Raw genomic sequence first — 26,396 nt, forward strand, 5'->3', positions numbered from 1 at the left:
TTAAATGTGTTTTGCCAGTTTGACAAGTCACTGCTGCATGAACAGTTTTTCAAAGGAGCTATGTTAGCTCTTTTCAAAGAAAAGTTTATGATCCCTGGCCTGCACATAATTTGGCCTCTCCTTCTTTGCCTAAAAGGAGCCCTGGTGATGCAGTGGTTAAGCACTCAGGTCGGTGGTTTGAGCCCACCAGCCGCCCCATGGGAGAAGAGAACTGGCAATCTGCTCCCATAAAGATGACCCATTGCTGTCGAGTGAATTCAGACTCATAGTGACTTTATAGGACAGAGTAGAACTGCCCCACAGGGTTTCCCAGGCTGTGATCTTAATGGAAGCAGACTCCTACATCTTTCTCCTGCAGAGTGGCTGGTGGGTTCAAACCTCTGACCTTTCAATTAGCAGCTGAGTGTTCAACCACTGTGTCACCAGGGCTCTTTCCTGTAAAGATTACAGCCTTGGAAACCCTGTGGGCCTGTTCTACTCAGTCCAATAGAGTTGCTGTGAGTCAGAATCGCCTCGACAGCAATGGATTTGTTTGCTTAAAATTCGCCACTAAAGTAAGCTAAGAGGAAGTTTAAAAAAAAAAAAAAAAGGAAGTTTAGGTGACGAAATATTTTGTGGCCAGAATTAGATATTTCATAAAAAATAAAACAGATTTTTCTTTTTCTGAGCTTTCTGTGACGTGTTCGGTATTTTTGAAACGGGTTTGCCGTTATGACTGTGGATGTCACGATTGATATAAATCAGAATCTCACCATGCTACAAGTAATGCCGGTCTTGTTTCTGTTTGTTTGTTTGTTTTTTTTTTTGGTGTGAAAAGTGGGAACGTGTTATGTCATATTAGAAACAATTTGGTTTGTCTATTTAGTGATTTTCCCTGTAGCTAATTCTCAGAATTTCTCCACCCGTATGTTTGCAAACCAGCGAGCCAGTATTTCCATTACCATTTGGTGTCACTACATGTAGCCTGCGGCTTTGGTGGGCGAACTTGTAAATTACACCCAAGTGCTGAAATGGGTTAATTCTGCTTACAAAGAATTTTTACAGTAGGCTGTTTCAGTGTTGTAGAATTTTTCTAAGAGATTCCCTTACTCTTTCTCTATGTAGAGCAATGTTGTTTGAAACTAATTAGAATAGTTAGCTTTATAATAAAACATATTAACATTCTGTCTCTGCTTATTTTTTGACATGGCCTGCAGGCTTCAAGGCTGTTCAGTAATCAGCCTCTCTTACTGATTTTTAGGATGTTGGATATCATTATTTATTACCCATCTTGACTAAGGTTTTATAGGGTAAATCATGAGATTGTAAGATACTTTACCAGTAAAAGCTCTCTTTTACCTCTTTATTTGGGAATATTTTACTCTTCTTTTTAACCAACAATTTTTCCTGCTTCTGTCCTTTGCTTGTAAAATTATTTACCTGAGTGAACTCTCATCTGTGCTCCTTCACTTGCTTTCCCCTTAGAACCGTCTTTCTGACGCCTACTTGTTTTCACCTTTTCTTTTTTCCCATCATCCTGGTTTTTTAGCTCAGTGCCCTTGTGTCTGTATTGGTGAGAGATGGGTTAGATCTGGTTAATTGAACACTTGCCTCATTTCCGCTCACCCCTCCCTCTGCTGGCTCCAGTGCCAGTGTTCATGGTATGTATCTTTCTTTGAAGAATGACCTGCTCAAGCAAGGGATGTCTTTATTCTGATCCTTTTTACATCTTTTTTTTTTTTTTTTTAATTTATTGTGCTTTAGATGAGAGTTTACAGCTCAAGTTAAATTCTCATACAAAAATTTGTAAATACATTATGTGACTCAATGGCAGTGGGTTTTTTTGGTTTATGTGACCCTAATTGCAGTCCCTATAATGTGATAGCACACTCCTCCTTTCTATCCCAGGTTGCCCATGTCCATTCAACCAGCTGCTATCTCTTTCTGCCTTCTCATCCTGCCTCCCAACAAGAGTTGCCCATTTAATCTTGTGTATCTAATTGAACTAAGAAGCACACACTTCACGAGTATCATTTTATGTTTTATAGTCCAGTCAAATCTTTGTCTGAAGAGTTGGCTTTGAGAATGGTTTTAGTTCTGGGTTAACAGAAAGTATGGAGGCCATGTGTTCTGGGGTTTATCTAGTCTCAGACTGTTAAGTCTGTTTCTTTTAGCTTGAATTTGAGTTCTGCACCCCACATTACCCCTGCTCTGTCAGGGACTCTCTGTTGTGTTCCATGTTAGGGCAGTCATTGGTGGTAGCCGGGCACCATCTAATTCTTCTGGTTGCAGACTGATGGAGTCTCTGGTTTATGTGGCCTTTTTGTCTCTTGGGGTAATATTTTCCTTGTGTATTTGGTGTTCTGCATTCTCCTTTGCTCCAGGTGGATTGGGATCAATTGAATACGGCTTAGATGGCCACTCAGAAACTTTTAAGACCCTAGATGCCACTCGCTAAAGTGGGATCTTAATAAACTTTGTATTGCCAATTGATCTAAATGTTCCGTAACCCATGGTCCCCAGACCCCCATCCCTGTTACTCTGTCCCTCGAAATGTTTGGTTGTATTCAGGAAACTTCTTAGATTTTAGCTTAGTGCAGTTGTGCTGACTTCTGCTGTATTATGTGTTGTCTTCCCCTTCACCTAAGATAATTCTTGTCTACCGTATAGTTAGTGAATTCCCCTCTTCCTCCCTCCCCGTTTCTGTCTTTAAACCTTTACTTGAGTTTTTATAATAGCGGCCTCATAACAATATTTGCCCTTTTGTTACTGACTAATTTCACTCAGCATAATGCCTTCTAAATCCATCTATGTTGTGAGATGTTTCTCGAATTCGTCATTGTTCTTTATCGTTATGTAGTATTCCATTGTGTGAATATACCATAATTTATCGATTCACCTGTTGATGGGCACCTACGTTGTTTCCATTTTTTGCTGTTGTGAACAGTGCTGCAGTGAACATGGGTGTGCATATATCTGTGTGATGGCTCTTATTTCGCTAGGATATATTCCAAGGAGTGGGATTGCTGGATCATATGGTATTTCTGTTTCTAGCTTTTTAAGGAAGCACCAAATTGATTTCCAAAGTGGTTGTACTATTTTAAACATTCTCACTAGCAGTGTATAAGTGTTCTAGTCTGTCCACATCCTCTCCAACACTTATTATTCTGTGTTTTTTTGATTAATGCTAGCCTTAAAAAAAAAAAAAAATTTTTTTTTTTTGATTTGCATTTCTGTAATGGCTGATGTTCGTGAACATTTCCTAATGAATCTGTTAGCTGCCTGAATGTCTTCTTTGGTGAAGTGCCTGTTCACATCCGTTACCCATATTTTAATTGGGTTGTCTTTTTGTTGTTGAGGTTTTGCAGTATCTTGTGGATTTTAGAGTTTCGACCTTGGTTGGACGTGTCATAGTCAAAATTTTTTTCCCAGTCTGTAGGCTGTCTTTTTACTCTTTCGTTGAAGTCTTTTGATGAGCATAAGTGTTTGATTTTTAGGAGCTCTTGGTTATCTAATTTCTTTTCTGGTGTTTGTGCATTGTTAGTTATGGTTTGTGTTCTGTTTATGCCATGTATTAGGGCTGCTAGCGTTTTTTTTTTACTGGGTAGCATTGTCGCTATTTTTTGTTCCATGATCTTTATCATTTCAGATTTTATAGTTAGGTCTTTCATCCATTTTGAGTGAGTTTTTGTACAAGGTATGAGGTATGGGTCTTGTTTCATTTTTTTGCAGGTGGATATCCAGTTATGTTGTTAAAGAAACTGTCTGTTCCTCATTTAATGGATTTTGGGCATTTGTCAAATATCAGCTGCTCATAGGTGGATGAATTTACATCTGGGTTCTCAATTCTGTTCCATTGGTCCATGTATCTGTTGTTGTACCAGTACCAGGCTGTTTTGACTACTGTGGTGGTATAATAGGTTCTAAAATCAGGTAGTGTGAGGCCTCCCTCTTTGTTCTTCTTTTTGATAATGCTTTACTTATCTAGGGCCTTTTTCCTTTACATATGAAATTGGTGATTTGTTTCACTACCTTGTTAAAAAATGTTGTTCGGATTTGGCTTGGGATTGCATTATCTGTAGATAACTCTGGGTAGAGTTGACATTTTCACAATGTTGAGCCTTCCTATCCATGAGCAAAGTATAGTTTTCCACTTATTTGTTTTTCTCCCTTGATTTGCGTTAGTTTGGGTAGATAGTGTGTTTCTAGAAATTTGTCCATTTCCTCTAGGTTTTCAGGTTTGTTCAATTACAGTTTTTCATAGTATTCTGTTATGATTCTTTTAATTTCAATTGGGTTTGTTGTGATACTGCCCATTATTCGGGTTATTTGCTTCCTCTCATATTTTTCTTTTTTAGGTTTGGCCAGTGGTTTATTAATTTTGTTGGTCTTCTCAAAGAAGCAGCTTTTGATCTTGTTAACTCTTTCAATTGTTTTTCTATTCTTTTTTAATTCATTTATTTCTTCTCTAATATTTATTATTTCATTTCTTCTGGTGCCCATGGGCTTCTTTTGCTGCTCTCTTTCTATTAGTTCGAGTCATAGGGTTAATGTTTTGATTTCGTCCCTTTCTTCTTTTTGGATGTGTGCATTTATTGCTATAAGTTGACTTCTGAGCACTGTTTTTGCTGTGTCCCAAAGGTTCTGGTAGGATGTTTTCATTCTCATTTGATTCTGTGAATTTCTTTATTCTGTTCTTGATTTCTTCTGTAACCCAGTAGTTTTTGAGCAAGGTGTTGTTTAGTTTCCACGTATTTGATTTTTTTTCCTTTGGTTTTTCTGTTATTGATTTTTACTTTTTTGGCTTTATGGTCAGAAAAGATGCTTTGCAATATTTCAATGTCCTGGATTCTGTTAAGGCTTGCTTTGTGGCTTAATATGTGTTCTGTTCCAGAGAATGTTTCATGTGCACTGGAAAAGAAAGTATAATTGGCTGCAGTTGGGTGGAGTGTTCTGTACATGTATATGAGATCAAGTTGGTTGACTGTGGCATTTACATCTTCCATGTCTTTGTTGAGCTTCTTTCTGAATGTTCTGTCCTTCACCAGAAGTGTTTTGATGAAGTCTTCTGTTATTATCGTGGAGCTATTTTTCTTTTCAATACTGCTAGAGTTTGTTTTATGTATTTTGAAGCCCTGTCATCAGGTGTGTAACTATTTATTATGGTTATGTCCTCCTGGTGTATTGACCGTTTAATCATTATGTAGTGTCCTTCCTTTTCCTTTGTGGTGGATTTTGCTTTAAAGTCTATTATGTTAGAAATTAATATTGCCACTCCTGTTCTTTTTTGATTGTTGTTTGTTGGATATATGTTTCCATCCTTTAAGTTTTAGTTTGTGTCTTTGAGTGTAAAGTGTGTCTCTTGTAGGCAACATATAGATAGATTGTGTTTTTTTTTTTTTAATCCATTCTTCTACTCTCTGTCTCTTTATTGGTGCATTTAGTCCATTTACATTCAGCGTAATTATGGATAGGTTTTTTATGAGTTTAGTGCTGTCATTTTGATGTAATTTGTGTGTGTGTGTGTGTGGTTGACAGTTTCTTTGTTCCACTTAATCTTCTGTGCTGAGTCATTTTTCTTTATGTATTTTTTTCTGTTTCTCGTTGTTGATTTTGTATTTGCTAACTTTTCATGTTTTTCTTCTTTTTTATTTTGATATGTAGGGTTGTTAATTTCCTTCGTGGTTAACTTAACATTTACCTCTTTTTCTATGTTTAAAAAAAAAAAAGAAAAATGTTTTTTTTTAAACAGTCTTTTATTTCTTGATATTGCCTTTACTTCCTCTCCATATGAAAGTTCTATGTCTACATTATTTTGTCCCTCTTTTTTGTTTTAATGTTGTCATCTTTTACATATTGATATCTCTGTTTCCCTATTTTCAGTGTCTTAGCTTTGATTTATTTTTTGACTTCCCTGTCTGGTTGATATCTGGTTATTCTGTCCTGTGTTCTAGTCTTGGGTTGTTATCTGATATTATTGATTCTCTAACTGGAAGACTTCCTTTAGTGTTTCTTGTAATTTTGGTTTGAATTTTACAAATTCCCGTAACTTCTGTTTATATGGAAATGCCCTAATCTTGCCATCATTTGAGACATATCCAGAAACAGTTTTGTTGGATATGTAATTCTTGGCTGGCAATTTTTTTTTCCTTCAAGGATTTATATGTGTCATCCCATTGCCTTCTTGCCTGCATGGTTTCTGCGGAGCAATCAGAGCTTAGTTTTATCGACTCTTCTTTGTAGATGACTTTTCATTTATCCCTAGCCACTCTTAAAATTCTCTATCTTTGGTTTTGGCAAGTTTGAATATTATGTCTTGGTGACTGTCTTTAGGAATCTACCCCGTGTGGGGTTCGATGAGCTGCTTGGATAGATATCTTCTCATCTTTCATGATATCAGGGAAGTTTTCTACCAACAAATCTTCAACAATTCTGTCTATATTTTCTGTTATCCCCCCCATTCTGGTACTCCAGTCACTCATAGGTTATTTGTCTTGACAGAGCCCCGCATAACTCTCAGGACTTCTTTTTTTTTTTAAATTCTTTTATCTGATTTTTCCTCAAATAAATTGGTGTCAAGTGCTTTATCTTCAATTTCACTAATTCTGACTTCAAGTTCCTCAGCTCTCCTATGACGATTGTAGTGTTTAATTCTGAAATTTTATTGTTAATCTTTTGGATTTCTGTTTGCTGTCTCTCTATGGATTCTTGCAGCCTGTTAAATTTGCCATTATGCTCTTGTATAACTGTAATGGATTGAATTGTGTCCCCCCAAAATATGTATCAACTTGGTTAGGCCATGTGTAGCTGTCCTCCATTTTGTAATTTTCCTATGTGTTATAAATCACAGTCTCTGCCTGTGGTTAAAAGGATTATTCAGGTCACCTTCCTGATCCAAAAGGGAGTTTCTCTGGGGTGTGGCCTGCACCACCTTTTATCTCTCAAGAGATAAAAGGAAAGGGAAGCAAGCAGAGAGCAGAAAGCAGTACAGGGAGCAGAGCACATCCTTTGGACCTGGGGTCCCTGCACCTGAGAAGCTCCTCGACTGGGGAAGATTGAAGACAAAGACGTTCCTCCAGAGCCCACAAAGAGAGAAAGCCTTCCCCTAGGCCTGACACCCTGAATTTGGACTTGTAATTTACTAGACTGTGAGAGAATAAATTTCTCTTTGTTAAAGCCAACCACTTGTGGTATTTCTGTTATAGAAGCACTAGATGACTAGGACAATAACCTTAAGTTCCTCTGTTGCTTTATCTGTGTGTTCCTTGGCTTGTTCTGTGTTCTGCCTGATCTCCTTTCTGATTTCTCGAAGAGCTCTTATATGTTAATCTCTTGAATTCTTCCTTTGGTGATTCCAAGATCTTTTCTTCTTCTGGAAGGTTTCTTGGTTCTTTGTTTTGGTTGCTTGCTGAAGCCATCATGGTCTGCCTCTTTATGTGATTTAATATTGACTGTTGTCGCCGATCCATCAATAAGTTATTTATTTGTTTTATGTTTGCTTACTGTGTCCTAGCTTCTTGTTTTGATATGCCCAAATAGGCTGGCCATGAGAGCTGCTTTGATTATTGGTATCTTTGGAGCTCTCATGTCCTATCATTAGGTTGTTAGAGCTGCTACTAGATATGTGAACCCAGGAGTCCATTTATTTTTCTTGGCGACTTCAGCTCAAGTGTCCAAATTATCAGTCACTGAGTGTGTAGTGTAGGCTGTTGCCTACAGTGCTAGATGGGCAGGGATACATAGGGGTGACTGAAGCAGGCATGGGTATCTGGCTGCAGTAGAGGGTTATGTGCTGAGCATGGTAGGGAGCTGACGGCTGCCCCTGAGTGCCTGGGTAGAAGGTGTGCCCCTATTTCCTAGAGTGAGTAGGTGGGTGAGTTTTATAGCCAGACTTTGGGCACCCAATGCTGTTGGCTGTAAGGACTGGGAGACACCACTTATTCTCAGACCCCTGTTGTGGGTGGCTAAGTGAAGTGGGTGGAGCCACCAGTCCTGAGGCCCCTGATATGGGTAGGTGAGGACCCTACTTAATGGGTAGGGTGGTGTCAAATGTCATAAATCTGCCCCTCCCCCTTAGCTGTTGCAGTTGAAAATAGGCTTCAGGTATGTACCCTGTTGTATTATGCTAATGATGGCCTATGCTGTTGAAATGGGCCCACATAGGTCTAGCAGGGGTGAAAGGCATTCAAAGTCCATGTACTCCTTAAGCCTGTGCCTAGGCAAAAGGGCCATGTCTGCCCAGAAGTCCCAGTTTAGGGGAGCTGGCAAGTTATTTTTTTTCTTGTTTGTTATATGTATGTTAATTTGTTCCCCCTCCAAAGCTGAGAATGGTTTAGGGTGCGGGATGGGTTCCACTTCCAGCCTGGGGGTGCAAAAATCCCAGAAGCTGGACTGGGACCAGAGCAGAGCAGGAAGGGAGAGGTACTTCCCAGAAGGGGAAGGGTGCTTTTGATCCCACATAATAGGTTAGACACTTTAACTTTCACAGATTCAGTGCTGTTCCCTCCTGGTTACGGAGGCGTGTGCAGACTCTCCCTCTGCTATAAATTTCCCTCTGAGTACTGCCTTCACTGAATCCCATAAGTTTTCATTTTAATTTATCTCCAGGTATTTTTTTATTTCTCTCTTGACCCATGGGTCGTTTAATAGGGCATTGCTTAACAAGGACTGCCTTTGGCTGACTCCAGGGCCATTTTTTTTGATATGCCAGAAGCAGCGGTCTGCTGGGGTGTGTAGGTACGCACAAGGGTGAATTGACTAGCATGTTCGAGCCCATTGGCCACAAAAATTTTCTCCATAGCATCTTAGTGGAGTAATTCCCAAGGAGGGCAGGAAAGAGCATGCCTCACTCTCCTGCACCTTCCCCTGGCACACCACTCTCCCCTAATGGGTGTATCAGAATCTGTAGGTGGGAGTAGGGAGATGTTTACGTAACATGAAAAAGCATATGCTGTACACGTTCTTGGCATAGGTTTAGAAGAGTGAAAAGTTCTCTTACAATTGGAAACATACTGGCTTATATACAGTTATACAAACCTGAGTTTGAATGCTATTCGTGACTCACTAATTGTAACTTGGGCAAGATACTCAACATCTCTTTGCATGGTTACTCCTTGGTGCAGTGGAGATTGTAGCAATATCTTCTTTATAGGGATCTGATGGTCTAAAAGAAAATTGTAGTAGTACTTGATAGCTTTATTAGAGACAGAGTAGAGAGCATGGGGCTGAGGAAGGATTTTCTGGGGGAAACTGTGCACCTCTCGAATGTATATGCTGTAGTTTGTATGTATGTGCACATTTGGGGACGGGAATTCCATACTTTTTATTAGATTCTCAGACCCACTGGTGCAGAGGAATAAGTGCAGAAGAGTCTGGAGGGGAACTATGACTATATGAGGGGCAAGAAGGAGGGAGCGATAAATGATGAAGGAAATACTAAAAGAAAAATTTGTAAATGAAAACTTGAGGTAAACTTATCAAAGTGCCTGTGGGTTTTTCTGTGTACGTTTTGCTTACTTTTCTTTAGGAAATATGAATTGACTCCTGTTTTCAGGGATCTCCAAAACCACTACCAGTTTCAGTGGTTTACTAGAACTCATAGGACTCGGGACATAGTCATACTCACAGCTAAGAATAATTGCAGTGAAAGGATACAGAGCAAAATCAGCAAAGGGAGAAGGTGCTTGGGGCAAAGTCCAGAGGAAACCAGGTGTAAGCACGCAGGACCCACTCAATTTCTGTGATGTGTACAGTGTTGTGTACCAGAGAAGCTTGTTGGGGATTCAGTGCCTGGGGTTTTTATTGGGCCAAAGGCCAAGATTCCAGACTCCTAGAAGGAAGGTATCCAGCATAAACCACATCATGTGTGCAGTTTAGGCACAGTGAGCCACCCAGATCGATTACGGCAGGTGGGAACCCTCCCAAAGTCCAAGTTCCCAGGTGCTAGTGAGGGCCAACCTTGCAGCAGCCCTTCCTAAGGAGGACAGCCTCAGACTTGCCTTTTAACTGTTTCTGCACACTGTCCACTAGCACTTTGACTGGAGCAGGCACAGCAGAGTGAGAAGACAAGAAGTAGACCAGTTGTCTTTGAAGTGCAGATAACATTATGCGCAAAGGCATGATCAGCAATGCAGAGTACAAAGAGATGTACATTTATTTCATCTTTGTATCAGGCTAATTATTACCAATTTTCAGAAGCTGAAGGAAGAAGACTTTGCATAGTTCAGCACACTGTGATCTTTTTATCAGCACTGAGAGGGAGAGTAATAATAAAGAAGCAAGGCGAAAGAGTTTTAATTTTTAAGTATGCTGCTTCTACCATTTGACTTTTTGTTTGAATTGTTATAAAAACAGATTAAAAAAATAATGGCTTATTATGGGATTTGAAAATTGAGAATACATAGAAGTTCATAAAGAAGCAAATAAATTGTACCCAAAGACAGTAACTGTTTATAATTTGGTCGATTTTCAGATAGATAGAAATAAACAAACCTGTTGCTGTTGAGTTGATTTTGACTCATAGTGACTGAATAGGACAGTAGAACCGCCCCATAGGGTTTCCAGGGAGTGGCTGGTGGATTTGAACTGCTGACCTTTTGGTTAACAGCTGTAGCTTGCCATAGCTCTCAACCACTGCACCACCAGGGCTCTTTAATATAGATAAAAAAAATATAGATAGCTGTGTTTATATCTGTGGACCACATTATCTTTTCCCCCTTAATGGTACCTTGTAAGCATTTTCTCATGTCACTAAATTGTCTTTGAAAAATTGATTTTGAAAAGTTGTATAACATTTCATTGTGTGGCAGTACCATAGTTTATTGGCCCATTGTCCTAATATTGGTTTCCGTTTTTCATTATTATGTTGTTCTGTGCCTTCGGGTTGATTTCGACTCATAGCTGCCCTCAGGAGCTCTGGTGGCACAACAGTTAAGTGATTGGCTGCTAACCAAATGGTCAAGGTTCTAACCCACTAGCTGCTCTGCTGGAGAAAACGTGTGGCAATCTGCTTCCGTAAAGATTATAGTCTAGAAAACCCTACAAAAACCCCCAAACCAAACCCATTGCCATCGAGTTGATTCCGACTCATAGTGACCCTGTAGGACAGTAGAACTGCCCCATAAAGTTTCCAAGGAGGGCCTGGTGGATATGAACTGCTGACCTTTTGGTTAACAGCCGTAGTTCTTAACCACTATGCCACCAGGGTTTCCAGAAAACCCTATAGGGCAGTTAAAAAAAAGTTATTGTCCATACTGTGAAGGTTTATGGTTATTATTGAGGCTACACGGCAGGCTGTGTAAGGGGCATCTTAGGATTCAACTTCACATTGTGTGACGTTGGACAATCACCCAACCTCTCATTGTTTCACTGTCTTCACTCGCAAAATGAGGGTAAAGTTAGAACATACCTTATAAGGCGCTGTGGAGATTAAAATGAGGTAATTAAGAGTGCTTTGAATATGCCTGGCACCAAGTTGCTGTTTTATATTTTTTATTTCCTTTCTAACTGAATATTCATTTGTTCATGTTTGGGTCCATTGTTTCCAATATCTCAGATTTATGTAAGCTATATTTGTTGGAGACATTTTCTCCATTTTGTCTTTTGCCTTTTAATTTAATTTTGCATATATTGTTTTGGATTTCTCAAAGGTTTTTAATTGTACGTAAGCAGCCTTTTTTTGTTGTTGTTTCTTCCAAATTTTATGTACATAGGAAGCCCCCATTCTCCAAGACCAGGCAAATATTCACCTACATTTCCTTTATGTTGAGCATTTATGTTAATTTTTTTAGCCCATACTTCCTTTTGATAAACATAGAAATTATACACACCCCTCCAGGCACTGAAACTCTTCCCTCTGAGAGTTGTTGTTCTTTTTTGAGAATCACTGCACCTTCTTTTATCCCCACCAGGTAAGATGATATTTCAAGTGCTCCTTCTCCATTTTGTTATGAAAACACATATCCCCTTTTCCAACGAAAAATTTCTCACTAATGAAATTTTATCAAAGATACCTTGGTTATTTTTATCCGTTCTTTTTTTTAAATCCATTCTTTTTATTTAATAATCGCTTGGCCAGATTTTAAAATACCTTATTTGCACTTTGATTAGGTGTGTATGAAATTGGCACATTAATTTGAAAGATATTGACGTGTTTTTATGCGGGGGTTTTAGAATGTCTTACTAGGTATTTTTCTTTCACTCCCCTTAGGAAATACATTTTTTGTATAGATTCTGCACCTTTCTTAACTCACTGATACTTTATTTTTGTGTTGCCATTGTGGATACATTCTTTGGATTATGTTTCTGTTATGCTGTGAATCGACTCGATGGCACTGGGTATGTGTTTATTAGATTTTCTCCATATCCTATGATGCTTTTGCAGTATATTCTTTATTAAAATATCACTTAAATAACAAATAGTGATTACTCTATGAGACACAATAAAAAATACTGAAGGGAATAAAAAGAAGTTATGGACCTTAGAAAATTAACTGCCTTTTTTTCTACAAAAAAAGAAAAATGGAGTTGTTCAACTCCTCAGCAGCAGAATGTGGTAAGCCCAGATAACCTCTCTTTAAGGAATTATTCCTTTAAGGATTTTATTGTTTATCTCAGATTTTTTTTTTTTTTTGGTATATAGTATGTTATTGTGTTTTTCTGGTTGTGATTTAAAAAACAGATGACTTTTTTGTCCCCTTCTATTCCTTGATATTAATTACTTTGTATGTTTCTAGGTCAGAGTTTCCTCTCTAAGCATTTATCATAACAGGCAAGGCATTAGAAATAGTGTGATCCTTTCTGGGTGGTAATTACCTACAAAAATTAGAACAAATTATTTATGAGAGCATTTTCATTAGTAGTTGTTAGTACATTTTTGTTGTGGTTTTGTATATCTGGTCCTATGAAACATGAATATTACAAGTTGCTGTTTACAGAAAGGGAGAACCATATATTCGTATTTTTTTTTAATCAGGGCTCATCAGGAGCAAGTAGTGCTTTGCCTGTAAGCAGCATAGGCCCCAATATTGGTGGGCCCCAGTGTAGAATGAAAATACAAGACCCCTTGTTAAAACATTATTAAGAATAAATTTCACAATGGCGTCCATGGAACATTAAACCAAGTGCGGGACCCTTTGTAGCTGCACAGGTTGCATCCTGACTGCTGCTCTGCCTGTCGACAGGCCATCAGGAGCAGCCTCTCTAGGCAGCCAAGGCTTGGAAGACCTTTATGCGTGTCCTTTCTGTTCTCTTGATTTCTTGGGCCCTGGCTTCAGTTTGAGATCCGACCTCAGTTTTTGATTTGTTGTTCTCTCTGGTGATTTAAATTCTTTTACCATTCAAAAGGGAGGTTATGCATTATTTCTTTTGTTTGTATTTTTGTTTTCAAGAAAATTGTTTAAATAAGATACTACACCTTTTTTTTCCACAGATATTTATTAAGGCCATGGTGGAAATAGAATCTCTTACTTAAAACAATTCCTTTTGTAACATAAGTAGTTTGGGGAAGGTAAGTATAATGTGAAACCTAAGTAATGGGTTTTCTAAGTTTTCCCCTGATGTGGATTTGGTTGGTGTTAGGACTTTACATCTCAAGACATTGAGCCTAGAGCCGCTTCTCAGATTACAAACTTCTTATTCTCTATGGTTCTCCTTCTTTACTCCTACTGAGTTGTATGGGTTTCTTCCCATTCTTTTGGTTCATTGGTACCTTTCAGGGTTTGTTTGATTGGATAAGCCAGCCTGGATTCCACTGCCAAGCATTTCGTGCTTTGTGTAGTACCATAGATTCCCTTACCTTTGCCCTGTGTTTTTCCGCCATTAATAATTCAAAACACTGATTGACTTTGCCTCTACTTTTCTATCAGCTTCTTGAATGCTCAGCAGTTCCTTGGGGAAAAATCACAAATACATGCCATTTGGGACTATCAGATTTCAGTTTAGCCTTTGTTACTACAGTGAAACCTGTGAGAGCCAGAACTTGAAGGGACTGCCTTGTTTTTCTGGATTTTGCAAGTTTTCTGCCTTGACAGGGTGTGGTCTTACCACTTTTCGATTGCTATTCGTGGAAAATATTTTAGCTTTCCTTCTCTGACAGGTATCTGCCTTACACAGTGTCTTAGACTGGGTTCTCTAGAGAAGCAAAACCAGTAAAGCATATAAATATATATAGAAAGAGAGATTTTTATCAAGGAAATGGCTCACGTGGTTGTAGAGGCTGGGATGTCCCAAGTTCATGGGTCAGGATCGAGGCTTCTCCTGATGCATGTAGCCACAGGGGCCGGTGAACCCAAGATTGGAGGCTGGAGAGCAGAGTTCTTGCTCACAGGCTGTGAAGATCAATGAATCCCAAAGATTGGCAGGCAAGACTGCAGGTAAGCTGCTAGCTCAAGTCCCAAGAACCGGAGGTCAGAGGAACAGGAGCCAGCTGCAGGATCCAGTACGAGCAAAAGCCCGTAAGCCTTGCCAGAATATCCCCTTATATTCAACGCAGGCACCACGCCCAAGGAAACTCCCTTTCAACTGATGCGCTACTCACAGCAGATCACATCATGAAGGTAGTCACATATTATCAAATCTCATCATGAAGTGATCACACTATCATACGATTATCAAACCACCGAGAATCATGGCCCAGCCAAGTTGACACACAACCTTAACCATCACACAAAGGTTCCAGTTTTCTCAGGTTTTATGTACTTAAAAATCTTTCATTAGCTTTTTTTAATTTTCCCTTGTATTTCACTTGAAGCCTACTTAAATACAATCTTTTTTCCTCCTCTATTGTTCTTGGATTCATTACTTGCTGTGCTGAGAAAAATTGTCACCTGATCATTTGTGCTTCCTGATCTTCCTTTGTCAACTGCCATCACTTCACAGCATCAGAATCTCTTTGCATTTTTTCTCCAATTTCAGAGAAAAAGTATGTTCTACTTCTCTCCGAACGAAACTTCTCAGTTACTTTTTTTAAATATCTCTTCTCTTGCCTGTTGTGAGACTTTTATTTACCCATTTGCCCCTTAGCTCTCCGTGTCTCCAATTTGTTTTCCCATTGACTTCTCTTCATATTTTCTGTTTTAACAAATTATTAAAAAAAAAAAAAAAAAAAAACTTCTGTATCAGATAAAAAATTTTTTTGGTTGGTGTCTTAGTTACCTAGTGCTGCTGTAACAAATACCACAAGTGGATAGCTTTAACAGAGAGCAGTTTATTCTCTCATAGCCTAGTAGGCTAGAAATCCAAATTCAGGGTGTCAGCTCCAGGGGAAGGCTTTCTGTCTCTGTCAGCTCTGGAGTAAGGCCCTTCTCATCAATCTTTCCCTGGACTAGGAGCTTCTCCATGCAGGAAACCTGGGTCCAAAGGACAGGCTCTGCTCCAGGCACTACTTTCTTGGTGGTATGAGATCCCGCTATCTCTGTGCTCACTTCTCTCTTTTATGTGTCAAAAGAAATTGGCTCAAGACACAATCCAGTCTTGTAGATTGAGTCCTGCCTCATTAACATAACTGCCACCTATCCCACCTCATTAACATCATGTTGTTAGGTGTCATTGAGTTGTTTCCTACTCATAGCGACGCTATGTACAACAGAAGGAAATACTGCCTGGTCCTGCGCCATCCTCACAATCATTATGCTTAAGCCTGTTGTTGCAGCCACATTAACATCATAGAGGTAGGATTTACAACACATAGGCAAATCACATCAGATGACAAAATTGTGGACAATCACACAATACCAGGAATTATGGCCTCCCCAAATTGATACACATATTTTTGGGGGTCACAGTTTAATCCATGACAGTTGGGAAACTTAAACTGGCTAAGCAACAAGGTTTCCTGTTGATAAACAATGCAGGGGTGGATCTTATTTCAAGAGTAGTGTGATGCAAGGGCTCAAGCCTGAGCACCAGGACTGGATATGTCTAGAAAATCTGTTGGTCTGTCCTTTTTTCTTATGTTTTGTTTCTTCTTCGTTCACTTTATTCTCGGTCAGACCATTAGTCAGGCTTCCTTTTTACAAGGCACCTCTAACTAGCTCTAGATCTCATGTTCCAACTCTGAGATTCTTCTTCCCAAGATCCCCCCAAGAGCCTCATTGCATCTTGTTGACTGTGGTTGGGTTGTGAACTTATACCCAAGTCAGTCCTGAGAAATGTTAGAGCAGTGCTGTTAATATGTCATAGAAGGCATGACTTTATTCTCAAAGACAGTAGGTTATATAAGGACACAGGTCTAGCATGCAAAAACAATTCAATATAATTAAATGTTGAAATGTTTACAGTAGGGGTTTAGAAAAGGAAGGGATTAATGTAGGCAGAAGCGTGCCCTCAGTCATAGAGGTCAGTATTGAAGTTTTGAGGGATTAAACTCCCTGAGGGGCTAGGTAAAGAGGAAGAAGATCTACGGACAGAGATTTGGGACACACCAAGAGTTACGGGTTGAGTAGAAAAGAGCAACCTAGTGCAATAAGCAGAAGGGACCTTCACAGGAAAATTTGTACAGGTATTGATAAGTAAGATTTATTGAGTGCTTTTTCTGTACATTTTAATTTTGATATAATTTCAGATTTACAAAAAATTACAAAAATAATACATGAGCTCTCATATATATATGTCCCTGATTTTTTTGCTTGTTCTAGACCTTCATATAAATGGAATCATACAGTGTGCACTCTTTTGTGTCTGGACTCTTTGACTCGGTATAACATCTCTGAGATTCATCATATTGTTGCAACTATTAATAGTTCATTCCTTTTAATTGATGAGCAGTATTCCAATTTGTTTATCCATTTTCCTATTGATGGACAGGAAATTTAGGTTGTTTTCTTGTTTTGGTTATGATGAATAAACCTGCTATGAAATTCTTGTAAAAGTCTTTGGTGACATATGTTTCCATTTTTCTTGTCTAAATACCTAGAAATAGAATTGATGAGTCATAGGATAGGCTTAAATTCAACAGTATAAGAAACAGCTAAACTTTTTTCCCAGAGTGGTTCTACCATTTTACACTCTCATCAGCAATTTATGAGATTTCCAGTTGCTCCACGTTCTGACCAACATCTGATGATGTTAGTCTTTTAAACTTTAGACATTCCAGTGTGTGGTATTAAAATCTCATTGCTAATTTTATTATAATATTCAGTAGTCCACCTCAAAGGAACCCTGGTGGCACAATGGCTAAATGCTCAACTGCTAACCAGCAGGTTGGTGGTTCAAATCCAGCAGCAGCTCTATGAGAGAAAGACATGCAATCTGTTCCCGTAAAGATTAAAAAAAAAAAAAATCCAGTGCCATCGAGTCAATTCCGACTCATAGCTACCCTATAGGACAGAGTGGAACTGCCCCATAGTTTCCAGGGAGTACCTGGTGGATTTGAACTGCCAGCCCTTTGGTTAGCAGCCATAGCACTTAACCACTACACCACCAGATTACAGCCGAGGAAACCCTATGGTGCAATTTTACTTTGTCATTTGATGCTGCTATGAGTCAGAATTGACCTGATGGCACACTATGACAACAACAGTGGACCTCGGAAGCTCTGTTACTGCTTGCCCCAAGGACTTGGGCCCCTCTGCCACTATGTTTGTCAGAGGCTAATTTTTCCCATTCTTTGCTGCCTTCTCGTATTGCTCACTTGACTCCGGGTTTGCATGGTGTCTCTCACTGATGGACTAGGTCATCCATGGCTTAGTTATCAGGAAGTTTGGGAATGTGAGATTGTGAGCATGGGACTCATAGACTGAGACATTACTAAAAGTTTTGGAGAGTCATAACTGTTTCCCCAGACTATCTTGTCTGTTAATTTGTAGGTAGATTTTTCTATATTGGCAGCAGTATGAAAACAATGCTTCATGAGAGTTTGAATCTGTATTATAAACTTTAGCTATTGAATATATCCTCCAAAAAGATATATTGAAGTCCTAACCCCCAGTACCTGTGATTGTGATCTTGTTTGGAAATATGATCTTTGAAGATGTTACTAGTTAACATGAGGTCATGTTGGCATAGGGTAGGTCCTAATCCAATCTGAATGACTCCTTATAAAAAAGGAGAGCAGACACAGAGAGAAACACAGAAGAAAGATGCCATATAACATTGCAGCTGCAAGCCAAAGAACACCTGGAGCTCCCAGAAGTTGGAGAGAGGTATGGAGCAGATTACCCCTCAGAGCTTCGGAAGCAATCAACACAGCTGACACCCTCGTCTTGGACCTCCTGGTCTCCAGAACTGTGAGGCAGTAAATTTCTATTCTTATAAGCCACCCAGTTTGTGGTGCTTTGTTGTGGCACCCCTAGGAAGCTAATACACTGGTATTTAAATTAGTAAATTATTATGTTGTGTATCTATTTTGGACACCCTGGTGGTGTAGTGGTTAAGAGCTACAGCTGCTAACCAAAAGGTTGGCAGTTTGAATCCAAGAGGCACTCCTTGGAAACCCTATGGGGAAACCCTGTAGGGTTGCTGTGAGTCTGAATCGACTCGACAGCAGTGAATGGTGGTATGTATCTATTTTAATCTACTGTAATGTAGATGGCAGGCACAGAATAGGGTTTGATCATGTTTCTGTCACTTACCAGTGGTATGACCTTGGGCAAATTACTATGAATCTCTCTCTGCATCAGCTTTCTCACTTGTGAATTCAGAAAACTCCCTGGTGGTACAGTGGTTAAGTGCTCAGCTAACTGAAAGATCAGTGGTTCAAAATGACCAGCTGCTTTGTGAGAGAAAGATGTGGCAGTCTGCCTTCATAAAGATTTACAGCCTTGGAAACCCTATGGGGCAATTCTACTCTGCCCTACAGGGTCACCATGAGTTGGAATCAACTTGACAGCAGTGGGTTGGGAATGATATTCTTTTAAAGGTACCTTTTAAGCTGCTGTAAGTGCTTAACACAAAGCGCTTGGTATACAGTAAGTACTCAAAACTATTAACTATATACATACACTTTCACACAACATTCTATGTGTAGGTCGTCTTAGGCTAACAGAGGGTCCAGGGACCATGTCAGATCATTAAGTCTGGTCTTTTTACAAGAATTTGAGGTCTGCATCCCACTGTTCTCCTGCTCCATTAGGAGCAGTCCTTTCAGGGCAGTCGTCCTTTCAGGGCAGTCATTCTTTCAGGGCAGTTGTCAGTTGTAGCTGGGCACCATCTAGTTCTTCTGGTCTCAGGCTGTTGTAGTCTCTGGTTTATGTGGCCCTTTCTATCTCTTGGGCTCATATTTACCTTTTATTGTAGCAAGGGCTTCTTGACTAAACGTGGCTACAGTGGTGGCGAGCAGGCAGAGCCACACCTGGCTACTTGCACTGTCGTTACTGGACCTCCTTGGGGGCTCCACTCACAGACCTTCCCCACACCTCTGCCTAGCACTTGGGGGCTCCACTCAGTGCTGAGGTGATGGTGTGGCTGTTTCTAGGAAGGGTCAGCGAGGTGAGGCTTGACATCCTTTCCTGCACCCAGGAGTGTGGGGAGAGCAGCCTCCCAGTCCTGCTAATTACTCGGCAGCCATGAAGGAAATGGGGACTCTTCTGTCCTTGGAACAAACTAAGACTTTGAGGAAGTGGCAGCTGGCAGCCTATACCAGAAACACCTATGGGGCTCTCGTCTCTATTTCCAGCAGAACTTCTCCCTTAATGCCAGCTTTGGGCATAGGAGGGGCTGCACGTGAAGCACTGGCTTTAATCTGTGGCTGCACTTCGTCGGAGAACACTGTGTAGACTTTCTAGAACAGGGCTTTGGCTTCCGAGTCCTGTGGAATAAATATCCTAAGTTCAGAGAGCATTTGCTCTTCTCCGTTCTTTTTTATCAGCTTTGTCCTTTATTCAGGTCTCTCTCTGAGGAAATGTCTGTAGATGGGAAGGCGCTGTTATGCGTTTACGCTCATTGGTCACTTCTCCGGAAGCATTCAAAAGGGGCCTGCGGAGATCTTCTGTAGGAGGGAAGGCTAGCAGAACTGAGGGATCTCCCACCATGGCAGACTTGAACTCAGAACGTGTGTACTATGTGCCTTGTGTGTTCTGTTTGTCACAGTGAGTTCCATGTCAGTCAGCTTTCAGCTGGTCAAGGAGTGGCAGGGCCTTTGAGCTCAGACTTGGGAAAGCCTGTGCAAGGGTCCTTTTATCCCTCCCTCCCTCACTCTGCCTCCCTTCCTCCCCCTCCCCCTCCTCACTCACCCATCCCTCCCTGCCTCCCTCTACCCACCCATCTATCCCTCTATCCTGTGTGCTGGAGTTCTCCTCTGATCTCTTCTTCTATGTTCACCTGCCCTCAAATTCCTCATTTCTCTGGATATTTCTCTCATGGCTCTCTCACATTTAATAATCATTTTTTTGCCGTTTCTGGCTTCTGTTTCCTGTTTCACGATCATGGTTTGTCGTTTTCATGCCTCTTGGCTCCATCAAGTCAGAAGGAGCTTTGCCTTTCTAGCACTCTCTGTTGCCATTGCGATAGGGTGGGTGTCCAGAGTCCCCATACTCCCCTTCCTCGCTCACCCTGAGATTGTATGACTTCTCCAGTTCTGGAGCTCAGCTATACCACGTGGCCTGGCTGAGCCGTGCTATTGCTTGCCTCCATCACTGAGGCTAGCCGTCCTTTATGTGAGCAGTCAACCTGAAGAACCTTGATTTGTTGTGCTGCATTGACAATGATAATTTAGAACAATCTTAAATCTTTTCAGAATACATTGAAAATGGATATGTGAAGCTCGTTGTGATAAGTTTTGACAACAACACACAGCATGTACCTCTTATTGGAAAAGTTGGCCTCTCTTGGAGAACTAATATTTTTGAAGGCTGTATAAAGGTAATTGTTTTCTTTTCTTAAAATCACCTGATTTGTATATAATAATAAAAAAAAAAAGTATGTTTGATATATATGCTTCTTTTAAATTTCTGGTTTTATTATCCTGGTTTCTCAAGATTTGCCCGCATTCCCTTTAGACGTTGGCAGTCAGTCCATTCATTCCTCAAACATTACCGATTGCCTTTGGTTTTGAATCAAGCGTGATGAGGAATGGAGCCATTGGAGCAGGCATGGCAGGTAGTGTGCAGCCAGGCTTGTGAACGGTGCTGATTGCATCCTTAACTCCTCGAAGCCTCTCTGTCTGTCTGTTCTGTGGTGAGAGAGTAGAGCTGTAGTTTGGACCAGGCAAACAGCACTAGCTCAAAAACATCCTAGTCACTCAAATGCCAGTTTTTTATTTGCAGTTACAGTCTCTTAACCCAGGACATACACAACTATTCCAGTTAAATCAGTTTATACCTTTATCAATAATTAGCTACATGGATGGGAGAGTTTAGTGGTTAGAACTGGCAAGGAAGGAGGGAGGTAGAGAAGAGACCTCCTAACACACTTTGGTTTTCTTCTGTGATCCTTGTGCCCAGGGCTGCCCCTGGATCTCGTTCCTCTCCACCTTTGTTTTGTGGGGTGAATAGAATTTCTATGCTCACTGGAACTGTGGGACCTCTCTTCTGTGGATGCAGGGGGCCTCCTGTAACATGGCTTTGTTCTGCCATGCTGTGTGGACACCAAGTTCACATATGAATGGTGAAGACTGAGACCAAAGGGACTGTTACCAGTGAGCATTAAAAGCACTTTAACTGTCATTAAGCATTATCTCTTGAGTCCCTTGCTATTTGACATAATAGGATGTTTTGTTAGTCCTATGTATTTGTGAGAAGATGTTTAAACTTTGGTAAAAATTATGTTTATCATACACAGAAGGACATCAGTACCTGTTTTTAGGAGCCTAGACCTAACTTCTTTATTTTCCTTTGGTGGATTTAGATGGGGTTTATAATAAAAATATATGCTACAATACCAGAAAAACCAAAGTCATTGCCATTGAGTTGATTCTGACTCATAGCGATCCTATAGGACAGAGTGGAACTGCCCCATAGGGTTTCTAGGGAGCGGCTGGTAGATTTCAGCTGCTGACCGTTCAGTTAACAGCCTGGCTCTTAACCACTGTGCCGCTAGGGCTCTGTATACTAAAATAAAATATGAAAAGCAAAATAGATCCTGAGGACCAAGAAAAGGAGAATTTAAATAGGCCAGACTTAAATGATCAGCATAAAAAAAAAATATTTAAATGGTTCTGTGTTTCCTGGTAGTTTAGAGCAAGATGACAGTAGCCGTTTAGTTCTTTTTGGGAAAAAAAGGCAAGTGTAGTAATTCTACAAAGAAAGAAAGCTTTACCCCAGCTCTGGTCATTAAAGAAAAATCTCCAGTGGGACTTTATGTAGGGCAGACTGAGTCACACGATGGTCATATCCCAAATAGCATTTTAGTAGGAGCAACTGCAGATTTCTGATAGTTGCCCTCATGGAGGCTGAGAGTGTGACCTCTCCCTGAGCTCCAGGCAGGTGAGTCTGCAGGCTGAGCCGATGTGGCCCCAGTGTGCAGGCTTTTAGCAAAACAGCTTGATCTGAAAATGTGGTTTTCAGTCTGCAGAGTGGGGAATGAAGTGAATGTCCCTTGGACAGTTTCCCTATAGATTCCCTTTCTTATAAACCCCCTATAGGGATTTCCCTATACATCCCACCCCAGCTGGGCTTTGTGAGAAGGTGAGAATAGCTCAAGAGCCTCTTCTCTCCTTTGGGCCTAGAATGTGGGTGTGGCCTAGTTTTATTTTGTCACATAAATTTGACAGTGAAGCCATAAGATATATTTTAAGAAATTGAGAAAAAAAAATTTTTTTTTAAAGCAAGGGCATAAGATAGAAAAAATTTCATTGATACTTATAACTGGTAAAAACAAAAATTAAACAAACAAACCTGTTTCTGCTGGAAATTGTAGAAACAGCCTCCCCTAGGAGCCTCCTAGGACTGTAGTTTAGAGTGGCCCTCAGAGCAAAGATTATTACGGAAGTGGCCACACAAACCTGTGATTCCAGTCACAAGGTGAAAAAACCGAGATAACAACATTAATGATAATGACAAAGAGAGGAAATTGGCTTGTTGCACTGGGCCATTGGAAGCGGGGCAGTGGTTAAAGCAATCCACTGTTAACTGAAGGGTCAGCAGTTTGAAACCACTGGGAGCTCCACGGGAGAAAGATGTGGCTGCCTGCATCTGTAGAGATTTACAGCCTTGGAAACCCTGTGGGGTTGCTGTGAGTCGGAATAGACTTGACAGCAGTGGGTTTGGTTTGGAGGTCATGAAAGGGGTCTCTGATGTCCTATTGATTTATTGTGTCCACAAGAGTTTTCTCCTTCACTGGAGCTCCCAAGTACCCAGTGACCTCTAACATCACGGGCAGTGAGCCCTGGTAGAACAACGGTTAAGCACTTGGCTGCTAACTGAAATGTTGGTGGTTTGAACTCACCAGCTGCTGTGTGAGAGAAGGACCTGGCGATCTGCTCCCATAAAGATATCAGCCTAGGAAACCCTATAGGGCAGATCTGCTCTGTCACATGGAATCCCTATGAGTTGGAATCAGCTCGACAGCACCTAACAGCAACAACATTACTGGCACTGAGTTGATTCAAATGAAAGTTTCTTTTGCTTGTGTTCCTGGCGTCTAATATCTCATGATTTTATATGGTAGATTATTCAACTTTTAAAATTAAAAAAAAAAAAAATCACGTTCTAAGCAGATCAGTTTTTTCTTTTTTAAAGCCAGGTTATGGTACTAAATACATTTTGGAGATGCTAATGGTGCCTGGAGTGTTTGTGATGGGCCACACAGGACAGTGGCTCTGTAAGTGGTCACCGTGCCATTTGACAAATCAGTTCTGAATGGCCAGGTTATTCTGTCAGGGAGCTCTGCTGCAGTCTTCAAAATAATTGAAAATGAAATGCCCTCTAACCAAGCTTCCCTCGATTGCTGTCAGAATTGCTGATGGACAGGTTTTCTTTTGGCCAGTATGCCTTGCACTTGTTCTTTTTACTTTCTTCTTTCACGCCTTGATGTTACTTGTTAATTCTAAGTCAGCATGGAGCTTGACATCAGTTTTAATTTACACTAGGTAATGAGACTTGTTTGGTTCAGTAGTGCCTGCTTCTGGGTGTCTCCCGGGCAGGCCTGCTGTGGTCAGAACAGATACCCTGGCCAATGTGATGACCGATGCTGTAGCCAGTGGGCAGCTGAAGCTGATGGTGCCCACAGAGCTCAAAATCCTCCTAGGACTGTGAGGTTCTGCCTGGGTGCCAGGCTGCCCTCCCCAGGACTGCACTGAGCATCTGGCAGGACTCACTGAGCTGCAGGTGGAGGGAACCGGCTCGCTGAGAGGCAGGTGGGGGGAACCGGCTCGCTGAGAGGCAGGTGGGGGGAACCGGCTCGCTGAGAGGCAGGTGGGGGGAACCGGCTCGCTGAGAGGCAGGTGGGGGGAACCGGCTCGCTGAGAGGCAGGTGGGGGGAACCGGCTCGCTGAGAGGCAGGTGGGGGGAACCGGCTCGCTGAGAGGCAGGTGGGGGGAACCGGCTCGCTGAGAGGCAGGTGGGGGGAACCGGCTCGCTGAGAGGCAGGTGGGTGGAACCGGCTCGCTGAGAGGCAGGTGAGGGGAACCGGCTCGCTGAGAGGCAGGTGGGGGGAACCGGCTTGCTGAGAGCAGGTAGAGAGAACTAGCTTACTGCTACTTGGGAGCTGCATTCTGCGTACTGCTTTCTGCTGGAATGTGTGCATTCTAAATGTTGAAGCTGAGAGAGAACCGTGGGATGGGAGTTACTCCAACATGCTTAAAATCCCAGTGCTGGTGGGAAGATGGGAAGGATCTACCTGAGAGAGAGAGGCGGCAGCTATGAGAGAATGGGGACAATCTAACACATAACAAGTGCCAGGTTTCTGGGTCATACTGAAGAGGATGTGACTGGAAAGCAGGCAGACATGTGGAAAGGTGGGAGCAGATGCAGCAGGTTTGCGTGTTTGGTGTTGGAGGGATGAGGAGAGGACCTTTCTGATGGCTCTTTTCTCTGAGAACAGAGGGGGTCATCTGCAGAGAGCCTTGGGAGTGCTGACAGGGTTTGAATATCTGCTCAGTGAGGAGGAGAGTGACAGGGCTGACGGGCGATGCTCAGGAGGGTCGTGAATTCACAGTGGGACCAATCACTTATGGGACTTTCTCCAGCGTTGCTTGGTGGCCAAGTGCAGGCACAGAGAGAGATAACTGGGCTTTATCCAGGCTGGGATTTTGCTGGAACCAAGATGTGATAAATAGGGCAAGGGAGTGATGCGCATTGACAGGAGTGCCATTTAGGTGAAGACAGAGAAGCCTGAAGTGGATAAGAAGAGATGGGGGGTGGGGCGGTGGCAGGAGGGGGAAGGAGAGCTGAGAGCCAGGGGCCCAGGGTTCATGGCTGGTGCTTTCCAAACACTCTTTTTTACGTTTTTGACTGCAGTTTACATAAATCGATGGCACCCAAAAACAATAGCATTCTACATACACCCAAAAAAACCCACTGCTGTTGAGTCGATTCCAACTCATAGTGATCCTGTAGGACAGAGTAGAACTGCCGCATAGGGTTTCCAAGGCTATAAATCTTTATGGAAGCAGATTATGACATCTTTCTCCAGCAGAGCAGCAGTGGGTTCAAACTGCAGACATTGCAGTTAACAGCTGAGTACTTTAACCACTGTGCCCCCAGGGCTCCTTTCTTACATACACATATATATGTATTCACACACTATTAAAACAAAAGTTTCACAAAATAACATGTGTACAATACAGGCTGATTTTCTTCTGTTATATTTTGCTTTAATGTGTATTTGTGTCCCACTAAATTTACCTCAGGAGTTCCTGTGTGGAACAAATGGTTAAGTGCTCAACTACTGGCCGAAAGGTTGGGGGTTCAAACCTACTGAGAGGAGCCTTGGGAGACAGGCTTTTGGTGATCTACTTCTGAAAGGTCACAGCCTTGAAAACCCTGTGGAGCAGTTCTGTTCTGCACACGTGAGTTTGCCATGAGTCGGAATTGACTCAAAGGCAACTAACAACGACTAATTTACCTCATGGTCCACTAGTAGGTGGTGGCTTGCAGTGTGACAATACTGGGTGAGCCTGGAGAACAGTTATAGTGGAAGTAGTTGAACGAGTTAGCTGGAAGGTAAAGACAATGTGGTAGAAAGCAGGATGTGTAAGCTACTGATTTTGTGAGTGGTGCTTTAAGGGAAATGGTAAGTCTAAACGGATGACTGGAGTAAACAGAGGTGACGTAAATGTGTAGGTCATTGGGTGGACTGGATCAAGGAAGAGAGAGTTCAGGGTGTTGGACGGCTCCATCAGGGTCCCCATGGATGTTGAAGTCACTCAGAGTGATGGTGCGGCTCGGGGGTGAGCGCAAAAAAAGCGCGTGAGAGACCCGGACAGACACAGAGACAGACTGTGAACGTTGTGCGAGAATCCGGGAAATGAGAGGGAGCGAGCAGGAGCTTGGCATATATCAGAGACAAAATGGGGCTAGGGTGGGAGAGCTGAAAGTCTAAGC

General features: G+C 41.4%; 1 protein-coding gene across 5 annotated transcripts in view; it reads left to right on the forward strand.

Annotated features, from left to right (window-relative positions):
• The window catches only part of FBXO15 (F-box protein 15), a 96,298-nt gene that overhangs the window by 36,022 nt on the left and 33,880 nt on the right, over positions 1-26,396 (forward strand). For all 5 annotated transcript variants that reach the window (XM_023543730.2, XM_023543729.2, XM_064294404.1 and 2 more), the window contains one exon: positions 20,651-20,775. In XM_023543730.2, coding sequence (XP_023399498.1) covers positions 20,651-20,775 — 125 coding nt within the window. The remainder of the gene's footprint in view (positions 1-20,650; positions 20,776-26,396) is intronic.

Source organism: Loxodonta africana, chromosome 11 (assembly GCF_030014295.1).
Source record: "Loxodonta africana isolate mLoxAfr1 chromosome 11, mLoxAfr1.hap2, whole genome shotgun sequence".
Classification (NCBI taxonomy): Eukaryota; Metazoa; Chordata; class Mammalia; order Proboscidea; family Elephantidae; genus Loxodonta; species Loxodonta africana.